We start from the raw sequence: 20613 nt of genomic DNA, 5'->3' as shown, positions 1-20613 counted from the left end.
TGTTTTGTTGCTGCCATTTTAATTAGATTTACTAAATGTGGTATTTTAAAATACCTTTAAAAAGGAACGCTTAAGTTTTTAATATCTGGAGTCTTTTAACTTACTGCCAAAGGCCCTCCATAGAAGAGTTTAGTAACTTAGATCTGAATAGCTTCTTGCTCTTCATGGGTAGGGACATCATTGTCATCCACAGCTGCTGCTCTAAAGGCCTGAAAAGCTAAACTCTGTTAACTTTCATTTAATGTCTGTATTCAAAGGAAATGTGCCCTTGTAAAATGGTGAGAAGAGTGGATCACAGGGATCTCTTGGCTCTAAAATACTTAGATTTCATTTAAAAGCATAAGGCAGTTGGAATAGGACACTTTAAGTGTTTTCTGATTTCTCTTTACTACATTGCCAATCCAAATTAGGAACCTTAGTATCCTTCCCTAGAAACTGGCAATCTAACAGTGATTCAGTATTAACCAATTTCCAGAGATGGGGAAGTGAATTTGCCCAAAGTGAACAAAATGTTGTTCTTTGAGAAGTCACTTAACTTTCTGGGCTGCAGTTTCCTTAATCTGTAAAATTCAGGGAATTATAATAAGGTGTAGTGTATACCTAAAAAGCTAAGATTTTATGATGAACTTTTCTCTCAATGGAGGAAGTAGTGAGGAGTAATGGTCAGGAAAGGGGTAGGTCTGTAATCTTATTGTCAGGTTCAGCTGTATAACCTTAATAAGGTCTATCAGTTTTCTCACCTATTAAGAAATAAAAGTAATCTACCTCAGGTTGTGGATTAAATAAAATAATACACATCAAGTATTTAAGAGTACCTGGCATTTAGTAAGGGCTCAAACATTTAGCTAGGCTTCAGTGATTTGGGTGTAGGCATTTATTTAAGTGGGCAGGGGGAGAATGGCTCTGGTGGTCATATTGATAGCTGACACATAGTACTGAGTATGTCAGGCACCATTCTACATGCTTTCCATGTTTTAATTTGTGTGTGTGTGTGTAACAATCCCATAAGTAGTGCTACTCTTACCCACATTTCGTAAATGAGGACAGCAGAAATGAAATTAAGTACCTTACCCAGTTCACAAAGAGCAAGCAAGTGAATGGAGAATATGAACTCAGGTGGTCTACCCTCAGAGACCCTACCCTTAGTTGCTCTACTTACAGCCCCTATTCACTATTACTAAGGTGATAGGGACTAGATCACAAAATTAAAACTTACCGGTTAAGCATTACTTTTGGGCTATCAGAATCTTTGGGTTTACATATTAACCACCTTCTAATTATTTCAAATAAGACCATATTTTAAATTGCTAACAGCAAATGTTTATTCATGATTGAAGCCAAGAAGGATTTATAAATGCATTTTAATACCTTGCTGATAAAATAGTAACATTCCATCTTTGCAATCTTGTAAGGAATACAGGAAGAGACTGTAAAGGCTTTAATGTGTATATCTATTATAACCAGGTAATCAGAACACACACATACACACGCGCGCACACATACACACACACACACCACCTACTTTAGTGTTGCACCATACCAACTTTTCAGAAAGGCCATCTCGAAGCTCTACTGGATAGCGGAGTAAATAGCGTTCAAGGTTTAAAGACGAAGGAGTAGGGGAGAGATGAAAGTAGTTAAGCAGCACACATTTCAAAGCCCACTTTTAAGCACAGGACATTATGAATATTAAAAAAAAAAAGATGCGGGGAGGAGGGGGGGAAAGGCAATTCAGCATTTTCAGAAAGGGCATTTGGCAATATTCAACGCATCAGAAGGCTGTGCTTGGGACCATCCACTCTCTCCAGCTTCTCAAAGTGTTTCCTGGCATTGCGAATGTTGATCAGAGTAGCTGCAGAAGGGATCGACGGATCCGACATAACCACCATCACGTACGTGTTTGACGTGAAGATGTCGATGAAAGCAGCGAAGTTAGAATTCCGAACCTCCATGCTCTGGAAAGAAGCGGCTAATTTACTGCAGCTCAGCTTGAACTGTTTAATGATGTTGCTGATCTTCTCGAACCGGTGGACATCGCGCTGCTCTTTGCACTGGTAATGGGAAATGACCAAGAACGTAGCTCTCTCGAACAGCAGGACTTCGTCGGCCTCGATAATTTGGGCAAAATTCCTTAGGTTCATCTCCAGCTGCTGCACATTGGGAATCAGCTGATAGACAATACTGGACCAGGCTTTGTAGAGCGTTTCGTCCCAGATGGAGGTTCGAAAACAAGCGCATTCCAGAGGGCGAGACAAACGCCTCAGGTCTTCCTCTCGCTCTTTAAAAATCAGGTCACGCTGATCCTCCTGAACCAGATCCATTTTGTGCACCAGGCAGAAGATTTTGGCATCCGGAGAGTTCTGGAGGATGGCCTCCAGACACGACTGGTAGTAATGCATGTCCTTTTCCAGTTCGCGGCTCTCCACGTCAAACACGTAAATCAAAACCTCGACGTTACGGAAGATGTTGTCTCGCTGGCTGGTGAAGTAATTTTCCATGAAGGTGTCCTGACCGCCACAGTCCCAGAGGTTGAGCACCAGGTTGCCCAGGAATCGGACGTGGGAGTGCTCCACATCAATGGTGGCACCCAGGCGCCGGGTGTCGCGGGCGATATAATTTGCAAAAATAATCGACCGCATGCTGGTCTTGCCCGACCCGCTCTTCCCCATCAACAGCACCTTCTTCTTCATGGCTGTATTTGGCATCACCCGCCGGAGCCGCAGCGGACTGGGCCTCAGGGCGCGGCCTAACTGCAGCGCGGAGGGAGGGCGGGGTCGGGGCTGGCTGGCTCTCCTCAGGCCGGGCCGCGCCGCGGTGCGGTCGGGGCAGCCGAGAGCGAGAGATCTGGGCTGGAAAGGCCGCGGGGGCGAACTCTCCCTCGGAGGTGAGCGCCCTGGGCGAGGCGGCTGCAGAGCTTCGGAGAGGAGCTCACCTTCCGGAGAACCGAGCCGCGGCGTCCCCGCGGCCACCCACTTCCGGCGGCGATCTCGCGAGAGCGTCCGCGCCCGGCGCTCAGGGCCCAGGGATCTGTGAGAAACTTGCTCTTTCAATGAACCCGAGCAGGGGCCACCCGAAGGGTGAAATGGAAAGGGAACCCAGCGCTGTGGTGTCGCTTTTCCTCTTTAAACTGGGTTTACAGTTGCAAGATGTACGTGTGCGGTCGGTTGGGAGAATGCTGCCATCTCGTGGCCACATCTCTCCCCGCCCAGCACCACACAGCTCGCTTTCAGAGCGCGGAGTGCTCCCTGGGTTTCAGTCAGGGCGACGTGCAGGTGAAGGGGAGGAAGGCCCGACTCCTCAGCCCAGTGAGGCCTCCTCAGATTCCCTGGTTTGCTACGTACGAGGGCACGGTAAATGAGCACTGCAGATGAGGAAGGGGAGACCTGGGAAAGTTAGGTGACTGAGACGTTCTGACTCCCACTTAGTGATTTTTCCACTTGGAAGCAAGTTCCGTTCTCACAGCTGCTTTGGCGGTAACCCAGGCTTCAGAATTTGTAATGAGAATCCCAAAGCTCCAGGAAACTACGGTAGGGAAGCTGGGAGCTCAGTCCTCACGATAACCCTATGAATAAATAACCCTGTGAATAACCAACCCTGTTTTCAAGTGACTACATCCAAGCTTAGAGGGGCTAAGTCATTTTTACCAAGTCACACACCTGTCAAATGATGCAACGCAGTTTGTTTTTAAAATATAAATTGCACATATTTAAGGCGTACAACGTGATTTTGAAATGATATCACAGTCAGACTAACAAAACTCATAGTTACTTCTCTGTGTGGTGAGAACGCGTGAAATCCGCTCTCAGCTAATTTTCTGTGTTTAATACAGTATTAACTGTAGTCATGTGGTAGGTCAGCTCTCTACAACTTACTCATCCTACGTAACTGCAACTTTGTACCCTTTGACCAATATCTCCCCATTTCTTCCACCTCCTGCCTGGGAACCACCATTCTACTCTGTGCTACTATGTATTTGACTTAAGATTCTACATAATTGAGATCCTGCAAGCTTTTTTCTTTGTCTAGCTTGTTTCACTCAGCATAATGTCATCCAGTTTCATTCATGTTGTTGGACGTGACAGGATCTCCTTTAAAAAGGCTGGATAATATTTCACCACATATATGAACTATGATTTCTTTTTAAAGATTTTTACTTATTTTATTTTTTTAAAGATTTTATTTATTTATTTGACAGAGATCACAAGCAGGCAGAGAGGCACAGGGCGGGGGTGGGAAGCAGGCTTCCCGCTGAGCATAGAGCCTGGTGCAGGGCTCGATTCCAGGACCCTGAGATCATGACCTGAGCCAAAGGCAGATGCTCAACCCACTTGAGCCACCCAGGTGCCCTGATTTTTAATTTTTTAAAAGATTTTATTTGAGAGTGAGAGAGAGGATGAGCCGGGGGGAGAGGCAGAGGGAGGGAGGGAAGCAGACTTCCTGCTGAGCAGGGACCCCTGTGCAGGGAATCAATCCCAGGACCCTCGTAACCTGAGCAGAAGGCAGATGCTTAACGACTGATGCCCCCACTTGCCCCTGGGGTCTTTTATTTATTTATTTTTTAAAGATTGTATGTATTTGCGGGAGAGACAGCATGCACAAGTGGGGGAGGTGGGGGTGGGAAGAAGCAGGATGCCCCCCCCCCCCCCACTGAGCAGGGAGTCCTATTTGGGGCTGATCCCAGGACCCCAAGATCATGACCTGAGCGGAAGGCAGATGTTTAAACACCCAGGCACCCTTTGTGTTTGGGCTCTTGATGGCCACCTCCAGGTTCCTAATTTGCTAGGAGGACTCACAGAGCTGGGCTTGAGGTCTCATACGGCTATGATTTATTACAGTGAGAGGACTCATAGCAAAGTCAACAAAGGGAAAAGGAGCAAGGGCTACAATGTGGAGGAAACAGTGTAGGAAACTTTCCAAAAGTTCTCTCTCAGTGAAGTCACACAGATGTACTTATTCCTCCATGAGCTGGGACAACAGATGTGAAATGTCTACCAGGAAATCTCGTTAGGAAGTCAGGGCCCAGGGTTTTTACTGGGGGCTCACCCTGTAGGTATCACCTACCTCAGATGACCAAAATTCCATGTTCCTAGAAGAGCAGGTGTTCCGCATAAACCACATTGTTTATATACAGTGATTATTTCAGGGAACGGTGGGACCGCTCCTGAATTCCAAATTCTTAGCCAATCAGTGATAATCCTCGTAACAGGGACTTTCTAAGGATGACAGTTCCAGGCCTGCTGTGTGAACTCCTTTGCACACAAGTACCTATTCATGTGCTTATTAGGCATTCCTGTGTTTCTTTTGGGGAAATATCTCTAGCAGTCCTTTGTTTTTTAAAAAATTGGGCTGTGTGGGGCGCCTGGGTGGCTCAGTGGGTTAAGCCTCGCCTCTGCCTTTGGCTCAGGTCATGATCTCAGGGTTCTCGTGTTGAGCCCCGCATCAGGCTCTCTGCTGAGCAGGGAGCCTGCTTCCCCCCCATCTCTCTGCCTACTTGTGATCTCTGTCTGACAAATAAATAAATAAAATATTAAAAAAAAAAAAACAACTGGGCTGTGTTGGGCTTCCTGGAAGGTGCAGCCAGTTAAGCCTCTGACTTGAGCCGGGCACTGAAGGGCTCTGCGCTCAGCAGGGGATCTGCTTCTCACTCTCCCTCTGCCCCTCCCTTTGCTTGTGCTCTCTCTTTCTCAAATAAATAAAATGATTTTGAAAAATATTTTATTTATTTATTTGAGAGAGAGAGGGAGGAACAGAGGGAGAGAGACAAGCAGACTCCCTGATCTGGGGCTCGATCTTAGGACCTTGAGATCCTGACCTGAACCAAAACCAAAGAGTCAGATGCCTAACCAACCAAGCCACCCAGGTGCCCCAATAAATAAAATTAAAATATAAAAATTGGGCTGTGTTACCATGAGTTGTGGGTTCTTTGTGTATTCTGGATGCAAGTTCTTTATTAGATAATTAAGATGCAAGTTTTTCACCCAATCTGTACTTGTCTTTTTATTTTCTTAACAGTGTCTTTGGAAGTGTAAATTCTTTTTTTTTTTTTAAGATTTTATTTATTTATTTGACAGACAGAGATCACAGGTAGGCAGAGAGGCAGGCAGAGAGAGAGGAGGGAGCAGGCTCCCTGCTAAGCAGAGAGCCCGATGTGGGGCTCGATCCCAGGACCCTGGGATCATGACCCGAGCCGAAGGCAGAAGCTTTAACCCACTGAGCCACCCAGGCGCCCCTGGAAGTGTAAATTCTAAGTGCGATGGCATTTGTAGCTTTTTTGTAAATACCCTTATTAGGTTGAGGAAATTCCCTTCTTTTCCTAATCTGTTGAGGATTTTTGTCAAGAATGAGTGTTGATTTTATAAAATGCTTTTTCTGAATTTATTGAGAAGATCAGGTAGCTTTAATCCTTTATTCAATTGAAGTGGTACAGGACATTGATTTTCCCCTGCTAAAAGAGCTTTGTATTCCTGGGATAGATGCTCTTGGTCATATTATATAAAACTTTTTACAAAAAATTATCTTAAAAAGATTTTGGTTATTTATTTGAGTGGGGGGGACAGAGGGAGAGAGAGAGAATCCTAAGCAGACTCCTGCTGAGCAGGGAGCCCCACACGGGACTGGATCCCAGGACCCTGAGATCATGACCTGAGCCAAAAACCAAGAGTCAGATGCTCAACCAACTGCACCACCCAGGAGCCCCTATAATCCTCTTTATATGTTGCCAATTTCAGTTTGCTAATATACAAGATTTTTATGTTTATATTCATGAGAGATGACGGTCTGGGGTTTTGAGTGACAGTTTCATCTGGCTCTAGAGTCAGAGACATACTGGCCTCCCAGAGTGATTCTGAAAGTGTCTCTCTCTCCTCTGTTTTTTAAGAGTATGCATAGAACTGGTATGCTTTCTAACTCAAACATTTGACAGAATTCACCAAGCCCTTCTATTTTTGCTTCTTCACCTTTTGGTAGTTTATGGTGACACGTTTGGGCAGTATTTTGGTTGTCTGTTCCTCCATCTAGATTAAGCGTCATGAGAACATTGTCCCTGTCTCCAGTATTCAGCCCGGTGGCCGGCTTGACTAGCCAGGGGACTGGAGCATGTTTGTTTGTGATGTTTCTTGTAACCGTCCCTCAGAATAATATACCGCTTAAAGTATAAATTTAACTAATGAGGAGTTGTACTGGTCATGCAAACATGCTTAAAGATGACCTTAAGAAAAACATGTACTAGCAGCAGGCCTCTGGTAGAGGGGATGATTAAAGCATGGAAGCCAAGCAGCTGGGAGTGCCCAGCCGGCTCCAGGTGGAACACCTCCTTGTTTCCCTTTTTTGTGGTCTCCCCTACCTCAGAGGAAGCCTCCTCCTAAGGTAATCCCTTTAAGTGCTCTAGCTCAACTACAAATCCCTGGTGCTGGACCAGACACACCTTACTCCTCTTCTTGTTTAACCTTGTTTACCTCTAAAACTTGTGACCAACATATGACTCACATTCCTTCTAGTGTGCCTACTAGACATATGACCATTCTATAACCTTCTTTTTTTCTCCTTTGCTGTCTTATAGCTAATAAATATGGGACTGAGGAGTTGTTCGGGGCGACAGTCCTTCCAGCTGTCGTGCCCTGCACCCTCTCTCTTACAGCTGACTTGTTTGTGCCTCATTCTTCTCCCGAGCACCGTTAGGAGAGCGGCAGTTTCTGGTGGTTGTCAGTGGAGTGACTAAGCAGTGGAGAGGTGGAGGTTTGTGTGTTACGATGGGCTAGTCTTCTGCTGGTGCCAGTGAAATTTAGCAACCCTAAATATTTAAGGGTGATGAAAAGACAATGTTTTACTAAAGCACTGTGCATTCAGAGGACTGACCATGGATTTTTTTTTTTTTTTTTCCTTTCGGAGAGAGAGAGTGAGTAAGCATGGTCTTGGAGGGGCAGAGGGAGAGAGAGAATACTAAGCAGGCTCCACACCCAGCATGGAGCCCGACACAGGGTTCAATCTCACAACCCTAAGATCACAGCCTGAGCCAAAATCCAGAGTTGGGTGCTTAACTGATGGAACCACCCAGGTGCCCCCAACCATATGTTTTTAATATTTTATTTATTTATTTGTCACAGAGAGAGAGAGAGAGAGAGAGAGAGAGAGAGAGAGAGAGAGGATGAGCGAGCACACAAGCAGGCAGAGGCAAAGAGAGAAGGAGGCTCCCTACTGAGCAAGGAGCCAGATGCTGGACTTCCTCCCAGAACCCTGGGATCATGACCTGAGAGGAAGGCAGCGGCTTAACTAACTGAGCCACCCAGGTGTCCCAACCAATCATATGTTTTTAAACAGTGTTCTAAAACAAAACAAAACAAAACAAAACCAAAACCAAACAAACAAAAAAAAAAACAGTGTTCTACAGAGAGTAGATTTTCAGATGATATACAGCAATGAGTTTGGGGTTGGGTGAGTTAGTTATAAGGCTATAGAATAAAAATCATGTAGCTTCACTGTTAATTTTAAAGAAAGATTGTGGGGAAATAGTAAATAAAAATGGTCCTATTAAGAAGCAAATGTAAGGGGTGCCTGGGTGGCTCAGTGGGTTAAGCCTCTGCCTTTTGGCTCAGGTGATGATCTTAGGGTCCTGGGATCAAGCCCCAGCAGGCTCTCTGCTCAGTGGGGAGCCTACTTCCCCATTTCTCTGCCTGCCTCTCTGCCTACTTGTGATCTCTCTCTCTCTCTGTCAAATAAAGAAAAAATTAAAAAAAAAAAGAAGCAAATGTAAAATTTCAAGATAAAATATTGTTTGCAGTGGTCTTTAAGATCTCCAGGTTCCTCATTTTTTTAAAATGAAATTTTTAAAAAGATTTATTATTGGTCAGAGAGAGAGAAAGAGTGAGAGTGAGAGCACACAAATGGGGGAGTAGCAGAGGGAGAGGGAGAAGCAAGTTTCCTGCTGAGCAAGGAGCCCAGTGTGGGACCGAATCCCAGGACCCTGAGATCATGACCTGAGCCAAAGGCAGACGCTTAAAGGACTGAAACACCCAGGTGTCCACCTCCTCCCATTAATTCTTTTACTTTGTCCTTTTCTTGGGTGGAAAAGTTTGAAAAGAAAGACCCAGGTGAGTCTGAATTCTAGTTCTAGAACTTGCCAGCTGTGTGATTCCGAGTTGATCCCCTCGCTGCAGTGTATGGACTCATAATATAATAGATTTTGTCAGTTTTAAGAGAGATATGAGAGAACTTGCAGGAAGGTATGCAGAAGTATTTAGTGGATAGCAAGTGACAGTAAATTCTTCCCAAGCAAGGGCATTTTGAAACAGGGCTAGGGAGGTGTTTAGATGGGCAGGGTGGAGTTGGCAAGAACAAACACGGCATGGGCAGCAAGTGTAAAAGTGGGGCAGGTTGTCCTGTCGCACACCAGCTCTACCGAAGTACTTGTGTTAAGGCTATACTAGCCACACGACCTCCATCTTTCAAGATCTCTGCTCTTTTGAAGTCAGGGCTGGGGGAAGTTGGGAGTACTATGGGTTGTTGACAAGATCTATCCACAAGGGTGGTCTGCATGGGAGGTGGTTCTCATTAAAGTCTGGGGGCATGAATGGGGCATCCTTCTTCTGGAAGATTCATGGATAGTGTTTAGGCAGCTCTTAAGAGATGGCTGGTGTTCAGCACTTTAGTTTCTCTGGAAGAATCGATGTGTTCTTCCCTGTCAACGGCAAGGGATGGCATGCAGGCTTCGCCTTGGCTTTCAAGAACTTCCACCTCTCCATCTGGTCTCCCCTCACCCCAGAAGGTTTCCATCTTTCCCTTTAGGACCCCGACTTCCTACTGGAAGGCAAGGAGTAGCTTCATCGTCTACAGTTCTTAAGAAAGATCAGTAAGCTTTGCTCTCCTTTCGATCTACCTTTTTGACTTTCTAGATCTGGGTCGGCAAACTTTCTCTGTAAAAAGCCAGATGGTAAATATTTAGTTCTTTTGTGGGCCCGCAAGCAAGACCAGGAACATTTCTACAAGTTTTTTTGACAAACTTCAAAACTTTATTTATAGACACTGAAATTTGAATAGTATGTTTTGTGGGTCATGTAGGAGTCTTAATTTTTCCAATCATTAAAAAATGCAAAAACCATTCTTAGCTTGCTAGCCATGCAGAAACAGATGGCTGCTGAATTTGGCCTGTAGGCAATAGTATTCTGACCTCTGTTCTGGAGCCTAACGTGGAAGAAAGTAAATCCCCAAACTCGTCATATTCAATGTCCTACTGCTGAGGCGGCTCTGACTTAATCACTTACTCATTGGCTAAAACTAATGGGACAAGTTAGTAAACATGGGAAAGAAAAGCAACATAGGACTGTCTATTCTTTTTTTTTTTTTTTTAAGATTTTATTTATTTGACAGAAAGAGAGAGACACAGCAAGAAAGGGAACACAAGCAGGGGGGGTGGGAAGGGGAGAAGCAGGCTTCCCGCCAAGTGCGGAGCCAGATGCAGGGCTTGATCCCTGGACTCTGGGATCATGACCTGAGCCGAAGGCAGACTTTTTTCTTTTTTTTTTTTTTTTTTAAGATTTTATTTATTTATTGACAAACAGAGATCACAAGTAGGCAGAGAGGCAGGCAGGGAGAGAGAGGAAGGGAAGCAAGCTCCGGGCTGAGCAGAGAGCCAGACGTGGGGCTCGATCCCAGGACGCTGCATGACCTGAGCCGAAGGCAGAGGCTTTAACCCACTGAACCACCCAGGTGCCCCTGAGCCAAAGGCAGATGTTTAACGACTGAGCCACCCAGGCACCCCACGACTATTCTTACTTGAAGCTCCTAGTTCCCCGAAGTGGGAAGTGATGTCGGATCCCAAACATCTCACTGGAGCCGTGTCTCCTGAACTTGCTTCACGATCAGAATCACCAGGCTTCCCGCTGGAACTGCAGTCTCAGACAAGAGATGGTGATTAGCAGGTGTCTTCTGGGCAGGATCTGTACTGGTTCTTGGGATGAGGTGAGCCACGTACTATGGGAGGGCTCCAAAGCTGTGCTTCTTAAAGGGTGGTCTCTGGCCCAGCAGCATCAGCAACCCTCAGGAACTTGCTAGGCATACAAATTCTCCACTTGCCCCAGACCTACTGAATCAGAAACTCCTGTGTGGGGCCTGGCAATCTGGCTATTATTAAACCAGGTGATTCTGAAGGCTACACTTGACCTCTAAAATTGAGAACCACTGAGTCAATACTAGCCCTGAGAGGTGATTAAGCTCCCACCTAAGGGCTGAAGGCATTAGGCACCACCAAACTGCTTTTTTCTCAAGAGCGCAAGGTCGATGGGTGGGTGGAGCCAAAGGTATTGATTTTTATAAGGAAGATCTGGAAATGGTATTTAAGGTCGGCCATGGGGGAAGTCAAAGGAAACCTTTCTACAAGAAGGGGGTGGTTGTCATGGGTCCTAGAGATAGAAAAATGTTGCCCAATGGCATGCCAGTGGAGTTTCAGCCCTTTTGCCCACGTGATCATGGCCTTTGTGGACTCGCGGACCCACAGGTTTTCCAAAGGCATCGTGACCTTCACCCTTCGATTTCTCTACAGTCCAAGGAAGGGACCTTTGTCCTGGGCCCCCCAGGTGAAGCCCTGGGAGCTTCCTGCCCTCACAAGCGGCCCTTGTGACATCACCGCCGCCCGGAGGTGCGGCTCCTGTCCCTGGCGACGTCACAGAAGCCCCGCGCGTCCCCAGACGGCTGGGCATCCTGGGCTCGCGCAGCTGCTCCAGGCGCGTGGCAGGGGCTTGCAGAGGCCGGGACGGCGCCTGCAGAGGGAGGTCACCCAGGCTGGCGCGCAGTCCACGCTCACTGCTGCTCTGGTGCAAGGCCAGCTCCAGGAGGGGAGCAGACGACCGGCCTTTGCAGAAGGCCCACTTCAGTTTGCTTTGAAGTAAACATTCGCGACATTGGCCAAGGCCCTCGAGACTCAGCACGCCGCCAGAGAGGAGGCTGGGGCCCAGGAGGCGGCGGTGGCTGCGGGGGATGCTTTGCGTGGACACCCGGGCCTCGGGATGGCCCCGCTGAAGAGGAAATGCATCTGTGACCTGTGCACCTGCGGGTAAGAGAGCTGCGCTCTGGCCGAGGACTCAGGAGCCTGGGTTTTCAACCCCGAAACCTAGGCTGAGACTCTCGTTTGGGCTGAGTGAGGAAACCCCAGGCTGGTGGTGTCGTCCACTTGCCGACCCGTTCTGGGAGGCAGTTTTGTTAGCTAGCATGAGTGCCGCCGCGCTGATTCAGTCTGGGTGAACGTGTCTATCCTCGGGCCTTTAAATGTGTTCCTTCACCCAGAGCCGCGCAGAAGTTGAACACGGGCCCAACGCCCAGTCTGTGCTCCTCACCCTTGTGCCCAGAAAGGGTCCTTTATCTAAACGCTTGGCAGGGTTGGAAGGTACTGCTGTCATTGGTCTTGGTTTAGAAGGGGATAGGATGGGGGAAGAGGAGTCCTTCTACTGTAACAGGCTTCCTCTGAGTGAGAGATGATGGCTCCTGGGTCAGAGAAGTGTAAGGTGTTTGTAAAACCGGTTTCCACGCTGGTGCAGAGTGGAGCAGGAAGAAGGAAAGAAAATGACTTTTGCATGTTTGTGCTGGCCAGTTGCCTTTAAGGACCAGCTCTGGGTGAAGTTCCATAAAGGCAGGTGGTCCCAGGGAGAAATGCTGGGCTTTCCTTAAAGTTCTGTGGCTGACTCCTTTCTCCCATGTCTCACGGGTTCTGACCTGCTCCTTCCGCTTGCCAGGACACCTGGGGAGCTCCTGGGCTCGGGGTGCGAAGAGAGGCATGCGATAGAAGGGTGGACCCTAGGGCCGGTTCTCCTGGGCTTGAAGCTAATGGTGGGATCTTGGGCAGGTGACTGAACTCCAGGATTCGCTGGGGATTAAATGAGATGCAGTGGGTGAGTCTCCTGCTATGGGATTGTACTTGATCAAGCTTGACATCTTGAAATAGCAGAAAGTGTTCGCCCACTGCAGCGTGCTACCCGAGTGTGGGAGATGGCGCTGGTGGTAGGGAGAAGTGAAGGGAATGCCAAACACCAGGTTAGAAACCTTACGCATCTCTGTAGTTGTGGGATGGTCCTTGAGTTTGACTGCTCATGAGCGTCACCTGTGGAGCTTTAAAACTCTCAGCGACCCAGGCTGTTGAGCCGTCCTCCGTGAGGGTGGGCCCCACGGGCAGGCTTCAGGTGATTCTGATCCCTTGCCAGGACTGGGAACCACTGATCTAGGTCACATCCCTGCAGGGGACTTGCTCTGAAGCAGTGTTAGTTGGGACCAGAGCAGAAACTTAGCCGAGGGCGGCTACTTTTGCACAGGACCGAGGCAAAAGCTCGTTGGTTCCCTCTCCTCTGGGGGCCCTTCGCATCACCCTCCAAAGGTACTGGGTTCTTCCAGCAGGATTGTCATTAAGATTGAATCTGCACTGTTGTAGGAGAACTGCTTCTCCAGGTATTCCCGATGACTCCATGCCTCCTTCATCCCTGCAAGGGGGGCTGTTCACCATCAGAGGCAGAGTCTGTCCTTGGTTTTCTTTGCTTCCTTCTCCATCTCATATCTGCCCTTCCACTTTATGGTTTCAGGCTGTGGTCTCTGGTTTGACTCCTACCTGTCCACCCCTCCACTCTTCTGTTTTATTTCACTTCTCAAAGTGCTTGTTGACCTACCTGGCTCTCTCATCAACCTTAAGAGACTTTGAACATTCTCCATTGCCCCTTTGTCCCATTATCTGCCCCATGAATGGTGCCAATAATCTTCCATTTACCCTGGATTAAGACATTTGAATCTTCTCTTAGTGTCCCTTATCCCCAGTATTTATCTTTTCTAAAGTGTGGTTTCCTTCTCCTTTGCGGTCTTGAATGGGTGCCTTCCTTTTTATTATCATTGTTCCCTCCTTGGGTCTCTCATTTTTATGTTTGGAAACTGGTCCTAACCTTTCTAACTTGGTCTCCCATGATTGCCTTACATAAAACCACTCCTTGAGTTGGAAGAGCTTCCTGGCATTTTCTGAAAGGACTTCAGGACTTCCTATCTCTCTTCCTTGCCCTAGCCTGGCCCTCCTCTAAATGCCTGTGTCCCTTCCTTCTTCTGTGTGACCTTTTAAAGCCTTGTCTGGGTTGCAAGTCTCCATTAACCCAGCCCTGTAGCTCCCAATCTTGGTTCTAGTTATATGTCTGCATGTTTATCCCCTCCCCTTTGATCGCATATACCTGGAAAGCAAAGACCATGTTTTCTATTTTTGTGTGCTATATAAAACTAACACAGTTTCTCCATTGGGCAGTGAAAACATAGCTTTTTGAATAACAAGATAGATTTATTTTTATTAATTTTTTTGGTATTAAGGTGACATGCTGAAATGGATAAGGAAGGCAAAATTTACAGCTGTGCTGTCCAGTAGGGGAGCCATCAGACATGTGTGTAATTTCATCAAAATTAATTAAATAAAATGAAAACTTCAGTTCCTCATTGCCCTAGTAGTGCTCAAGTGCTCAGTAGCTCTCTGTGTGTCGTGGCTACTCTACAAGGGAGTATAGATGGGGGTCCTTTTCATCCTTGCAGAAAGTTCTGGGATAGCATGGATATGGAGCCTCATTATCCAGAAGTCCTCATCCTCCTCACCACCAGTTAAATCTGGGATGAAATGAGAGGAATTTTCTAGGTGTTCTCTAAGCTCTAGATGTCAATAATTTTTGACTTTCCCCACTGAGGTTATGGGGGAGAAGTGATGAGAAATCAAGAAGAGTATGGGGGAAGAAGAACTCTCCTTGTCAGAGTTGAGAGCCCTTTAGATGGGAGAGGGGAGACGGGGTTTCTGACTGAGTTATTTGGTCTCTCTGGGCTTCTGTCTCGAATTCTTTAAACCAGACTTACGGAAGTTCTTTACTCAGAGGGAAACCTATACCTTTCCCTCCCCTCTCCCATTCATCTTCCTCCTAAAGCTAGGTGTACGCAAGATTACTTGTCCTCTCAACTGTAATTTCTGAAGACTTGGTTCTTGTTACTGGGGAGGCTTGGGATGCACAAGGAGCTGGAGAGGAAGGCTTCCTTCCTCCAGGAGCCGCTGTCAGAGGCTCTGGGCATGGGCAGTGCTCTTGGAACAAGTTCTCACTCTTGGCCACAAGATGGCAGCCTTCTCCCAATCAACTGTCACTGCTCGTTAAACTGGAGACGAGCCTAAAGGAGAAACAAAACTGGGGTTTTGGGTTTTCCTTTATTTATTTTTTTAAATGTAGACTTACCATATTGTTTTCTTTTTCTTTTTTAAAAAATTTATTATTATTATTAAATTATTATTATTTTTTATTTACAGACAGAGATCACAAGTAGGCAGAGAGGCAGGCAGAGAGAGAGGGGGGGAAGCAGGCTTCCCGCTGAGCAGAGAGCCTGATATGGGGCTCGATCCCAGATCCCAGATCCCAGATCCCAGATGTGGGGCTTGATCGCAGGACCCTGAGATCATGACCTGAGCCGAAGGCAGAGGCTTTAACCCACTGAGCCACCCAGGTGCCCCACCATATTATTTTCTAAAGTGAGCTATTAGATTGTAGGGCCCAGCAGAGCTCAGGAAGTGATACTTTGAGAAGTAGATCGCTGATTACAAAGTGATGGCCTTTCAAATACCTAAATGTAAGGATTCCAGCCACTCAACCAAAGTCTTAGTGAGCCTTGCTGGTTTTCTCAAAGCAGACCTATTTTACCGTATTGTGCTCAAGGCTCTGCACAACAGTCCGATCAAAATCTGGCCTTTGGGCATATTACCATGAAATGCTAGTTCTCTTTTAAGTACAGCCTGTCCCAAATAAGACAAACTCTTCACCAGGTGAAGAGATACAGTCAAGTGAGCAATTAAACATTTTCTCACCATCCTACAACTTTTAATTATCTGGACAACAAAGCTATATTGGGGACTTGAGTGTAGTGACCTTACTTTTGGATATGAGAGAATATTATTTAAATATTTTCTTTCTTTTTTTTTTTTTAAGATTTTATTTATTTGACAAGCAGAGATCACAAGTAGGCAGAGAGGCAGGCAGAGAGAGAGGGGAAAGCAGGCTCCCTGCTGAGCAGAGAGCCCAATGTGGGGCTTGATCCCAGGACCCTGAGATCATGACCCAAGCAAAAGGCAGATGCTTAACCCACTGAGCCACCCAGGTGCCCCGAGAGAATAATATTTTCAATTACATCTGAAGATTGCCAGCATTTCACCATATGGGAAAAAATGCTGTTTTGCAGTATACCACCTTACATTTATATAGTGTTTAAAAATTGTAAAAGCACTTTCTCATAAATTACTGTCTTCCTGGGGGGTTCTTCTACATGGGGAGCATTGCTTAGTTTGGAAGTTTGACTCCTGATCTTAGTCTCTATTCTTCCTATAGATGCTTTTGGTTTACTGAGCTATTCTTGTCCCAAATTATTAAATTTTAAACTGGGGTTGGGGGCTAGGCTGTGGATGAAGTGTTAAGTTCAGCTTTTCAAGGTTGAAATTGAAAGGGATCTTAATGGTCACTAGCTCTTTTATTTTCCAGATAATGCAGTTGAAGGATTGAGATTAATTTTAATGTGCAAGGGCACATTTTGTTAAGCTTTGGACACAATTTAGGTCAATTAAATTTTATTCATCTAGCGTGTATCAGACACTAGATACTATAGTTGATAGTCCATGGTCTGTTTTCAAGCCACACTAGGCTATTTTTTTTTTTTTTTTAAAGACAGTGTGTGAGAGTGGAAGGGGGTGAGGGACAGAGGGAGAAAGAGAATCTCAAGCAGGCTCCAACACACCGCTCAGAGCCTGATGTCGGGCTCGATCTCACAACCCTGAAATCATGACTTGAGCTGAAACCAAGAGCTGGACACCCAACTGACTGAGCCACCCAGGGGCCCCTCACGCTGGGCTCTTTTTGATTACAGATGGAAATATGAAGCTCCTTACAGTTGAGAAATGTTATCTGATAGTAAAAAAAAAAAAAGTGTAATTCTTAAAGCTTTTTAGTCAAGTAATATAAATAGCAAATCTCTCTCTTGAGATTAAAATGTAATAGCACTACTTTTTTCTGAAATTCATGTTAGAAAAAAGAAAGTTAATCAAGGGGTTGATGTAGCTTGCTTTTATATCTGATTATTTTATGGCCTGCCGTACACTATTTTAAAGACTTTGTGCAATCTTGCAGAAAATTCCAGGACTGGGTAATGTATCAGGAAATATTTATGTAGCGTTGGTAGTATGTGCAGCATTTCATAAAAAAGGTAGTCCCATAGAAGACTTGTGAGTTGTTGAAAAGGATGTGGATTTGGCCCTCTCACAGAGCTTGGGGAGGAAGGTGATCTCAGGGGCAGTCATGTATCTGCAACTTAAATCAGTTTTGTTAACCAGGGAGGAACTTGTTATTTTAATTTTGGAAAATATTTTCTTCACATTGATGGAAATTTCCTTAACCTTAGATTTTATTTTCTCAGAGTCTCTGTTACAAATTAAGAGGAAGGGAAAAAAAATCAAGGAATTGGTTTGATATTACATGTTTCAAGAAGAATTCTTGTTTTTAATTTAAATAAAATTGATTTCATAAATTCTGATTAAGAAAAAAGGACAAAGAGCAGCTTTTGATAGGTGCTTGCTGGTGACTTATCTTTGGCAGAATCCGGATAGAGGAACCAAGGGGGGAAGAAAAAACCCTTTAACACTGAATTATTTTTATTATAGAATTTATGCACTTTGTGTGTTATATGCTCTTTAAAAATTATGGAATCTTTGATACCAGAATTAATGTTTAATTGTCCATATACACATTTCATCTTACAAAAGGAGTATAATTATGCATAATGAGGCAAATTTCAAATAGAAATTAGAGCACAACTTCATAGTAATCCACATTCCAGCAATGGAAACGATCTGCTCAGTTTTATAATCAACAAATGGATCCGTTTAGAGTTTTGAGTACCCTGCTCTAATTCTATCTGCTGTGGGCAGTTTTAGACCCCCTTCCCTTGATCGATGTTTTGGACTGACCTTTTGATTTACAGTTCATTCAGGAGGATGACCTGTTTCCTGGGGGTGGGGGAAGTAGCAAACTTCCAATGAATAAGACCAAGAAAATGAGTAATGTAGGATTTCAGAGGTGGGAGAGCTCCCTTGGAGAAGGGGTAGTAGAGAAGGCTGTAGGAAGGGGAGGTGACTTGCTTGGGACATTGGGAAAGGGTTGCTTTGTTTCAAACCCTGGCTCTGCCTCTTTGAGCTTGTGCAGGTGGTTGAACCTATCTGTTGAACAGGGATGATGACCATGCCTTATTCTTAGGGTTGGGGTGAGGACTAGCAGGGAGGGGAGTGCATGCTGGCCCTTACAAATTCTGAAGGAAAACTTTGGGGTCAGGACTGTCTATACCAGCTGCAGGGGCACGGTGGCATAGAGATGTGGATAGATCACATCCGTGTTGAACACTTGGGTCTTGAGTGGCAGGTCCTGCCTGAAGCTCTGTGGATGTAATGGCATTGGGACTCTTAAATGTCAAAATATGTGACCTTGAGCAGCAAAGATAGCCCCTGATGGATTTGAGCAGATGAATAACACAGATGAAGCCATTTTCTCAAAAGAGCAACATCCCTCCTCTCTGCTCCCTTGCCCCTTCCTGTTAAAATAAATATCCAATATCTCAAAGTCTGTTGTTGGGTTAAAACTCCTGAATGGATTTATAGTTTGCCCATAGTTCCTTCCAGGTATCTTTGTTGCATTCTTGTCATTTTTCTTAAGAAGGCACTGCTGGTTTACTATGAGTGGCCGCCAACTGCAGGAGTTAGCACAGATTCTGAGCTGGACCACCTGGGTTCAAATCCCAGTGTTTGCACACACCAACGGTGTCACGGGGGACCACTCCACAGCAATGTCTTTTCCTCTGTAGTCTCCTCTGTAACATGCAGATCCTAGAGCCTCTCGTAGGGTGGTTGTGAGGACTGAGTGAATACTAAATACACAAATAGAACCATGCCCAGCAAAGCAGTAAGGCACAGACAAATGTTAATAAATCAATATCGAAAAAAAAAAATAAATCAATATCGAGATGGTGGTCCATGTTCTGGGTAATGGGTCCTGGGAGGAGTGAACAAGCTCTCTGTCGGGGTAGAGACTCTAGGGAGGGGTATTCATTCTGTTTATTACCTGGCAGGCCGTGAAAAACGCTCTGCAGAGAATTCAGACAGGGTGATGTGCTTAATACGTGCTTGGGGAATTTGATTAAATTTGGAGGCTAGAGATGGTCCCGTACAGATTTAATCTGCTCTGCACACAAGTGGAAAGGCCCTCTGCCTTCTCAGGGATGCCTGTGTTTCAGTCAAGCAACGATTAGACTTCTCAAGTTCAGACCTTCATGTTAAGGTAGTTTCTAACTCAGTTTAGAGCTTCCAAGTCTGAAAAATCGTGACTTTGCTATTAAAGACCTTCTCACTGCCTAGCATATACTACCATTCCATTTTATCATCTTCCTTTCTGGCTCCTTCAAAATAACTTTGAGGGGCGCCTGGGTGGCTCGGTTGGTTGTGCGTCTGCCTTCAGCTCAGGTCATGATCCTGGGATCCTGGGATCCAGTGCAATATGGGTCTCTTTGCTCAGCGGGGAGCCTGCTTCTCCCTCTGCCTGCTGTTCCCCCAGCTTGTGTTCTCTCTGACAAATAAAATTTTTTTAAAGGATTTTATTTATTTATTTGACAGAGAAAGAGATCACAAGTAGGCAGAGTGGCAGGCAGAGAGAGAGGGGGAAGCAGGTTCCCCACTGAGCAGAGAGCTTGTTGCGGGGTTCGATCCCAGGACTCTGAGATCATGACCTGTGCTGAAGGCAGAGGCTTAACCTACTGAGCCACCCAGGCACCCTGACAAATAAAATCTTAAAAACAAACAAACACTTAAACAAAGTAACTTTGAACCATCTGGTCCTTCCCTCTTATAGGTTGTCAAGTTAGCCACTTCCCAAATAGATCCACATATTTGGAATATCCAGAATATCTCAAAGCCCCTCATTCTAATGTTAACACATTGAGTTTGTAATAGAAGGAAAAAGTTAAATTTCTGCCTGTACCAGTTGGTTAATTTTAGAAACACTGTCCTGTACCTGATTATTCTTAAAAAGTCAAGATGTTTCCTTTTCAGTATCCATTTTTCTTTCTTTCAAGTAGGATGCATTTCAACTCTGTTCTTCAGATACAGAAAATCTGTAGAAAGTCTGAATAAGAGCTCAAAATGAAAGGCAGAAAATTAATTGACCAGCTTGTTCTTCTATCCTGCTTTAAATGAGTAATGTCTGGGAAAGAACATGGGACAATGAGTTAGAATGTTTGAAATCTAGTCCTGGTTTTGATTATTAGGTTTGTGATTTCATTCAGGTTCTTTATTTTTTTAATTTATTTTTAAAATATTTTTATCCATTTATTTGACAGGGAGAGAGAGCGAGCACACGCAGGGGCAGCAGCAGAGGGAGAGGGAGAAGCAGGCTCTGCACCGAGCCGAGAGTCCCACATGGGTCTCTATTCCAGAACCCTGGGATCATGACCTGAGCTGAAAGCAGACACTTAACTGACTGAGCCACCCAGGCATCTCTCATTCAGGTTCTTTAATGTCTCTGAGCTTTTCAAGACTAGTGATCCTCACTTGTCTTT

The 20613-nt window shown here is 45.4% G+C and overlaps 2 protein-coding genes across 2 annotated transcripts in view; one reads left to right on the top strand and one right to left on the bottom strand.

The window, feature by feature from the left end:
* Positions 1 to 1305: 1305 nt before the first annotated feature.
* RRAGA (Ras related GTP binding A) lies at positions 1306 to 3118 on the bottom strand. Its single transcript, XM_080819359.1, has one exon. The coding sequence runs from the start codon at positions 2703 to 2705 to the stop codon at positions 1764 to 1766; it is 942 nt and encodes a 313-aa protein (XP_080675485.1). The 5' UTR covers positions 2706 to 3118; the 3' UTR covers positions 1306 to 1763.
* Positions 3119 to 11722: 8604 nt separating this feature from the next.
* The window catches only part of SAXO1 (stabilizer of axonemal microtubules 1), a gene marked incomplete at its 3' end in the record, with an annotated part of 118977 nt that continues 110086 nt past the window's right edge, over positions 11723 to 20613 (top strand). Inside the window, exon 1 of the mRNA XM_080819733.1 lies at positions 11723 to 12043. Coding sequence (XP_080675859.1) covers positions 11997 to 12043 — 47 coding nt within the window. The 5' untranslated portion in view covers positions 11723 to 11996. The remainder of the gene's footprint in view (positions 12044 to 20613) is intronic.

The sequence above is a fragment of the Martes martes genome (genome assembly GCF_963455335.1).
Source record: "Martes martes genome assembly, chromosome: 12".
NCBI lineage: Eukaryota > Metazoa > Chordata > Mammalia > Carnivora > Mustelidae > Martes > Martes martes.
The sequence above is the reverse complement of the archived record's forward strand: the minus strand, read 5'-3'. Positions and strand labels throughout refer to the sequence as shown.

Bases quoted from the DNA above. Each gene is read 5' to 3' on its own strand.
- RRAGA (XM_080819359.1), bottom strand. From the start codon at position 2,705: ATGCCAAATACAGCCATGAAGAAGAAGGTGCTGTTGATGGGGAAGAGC.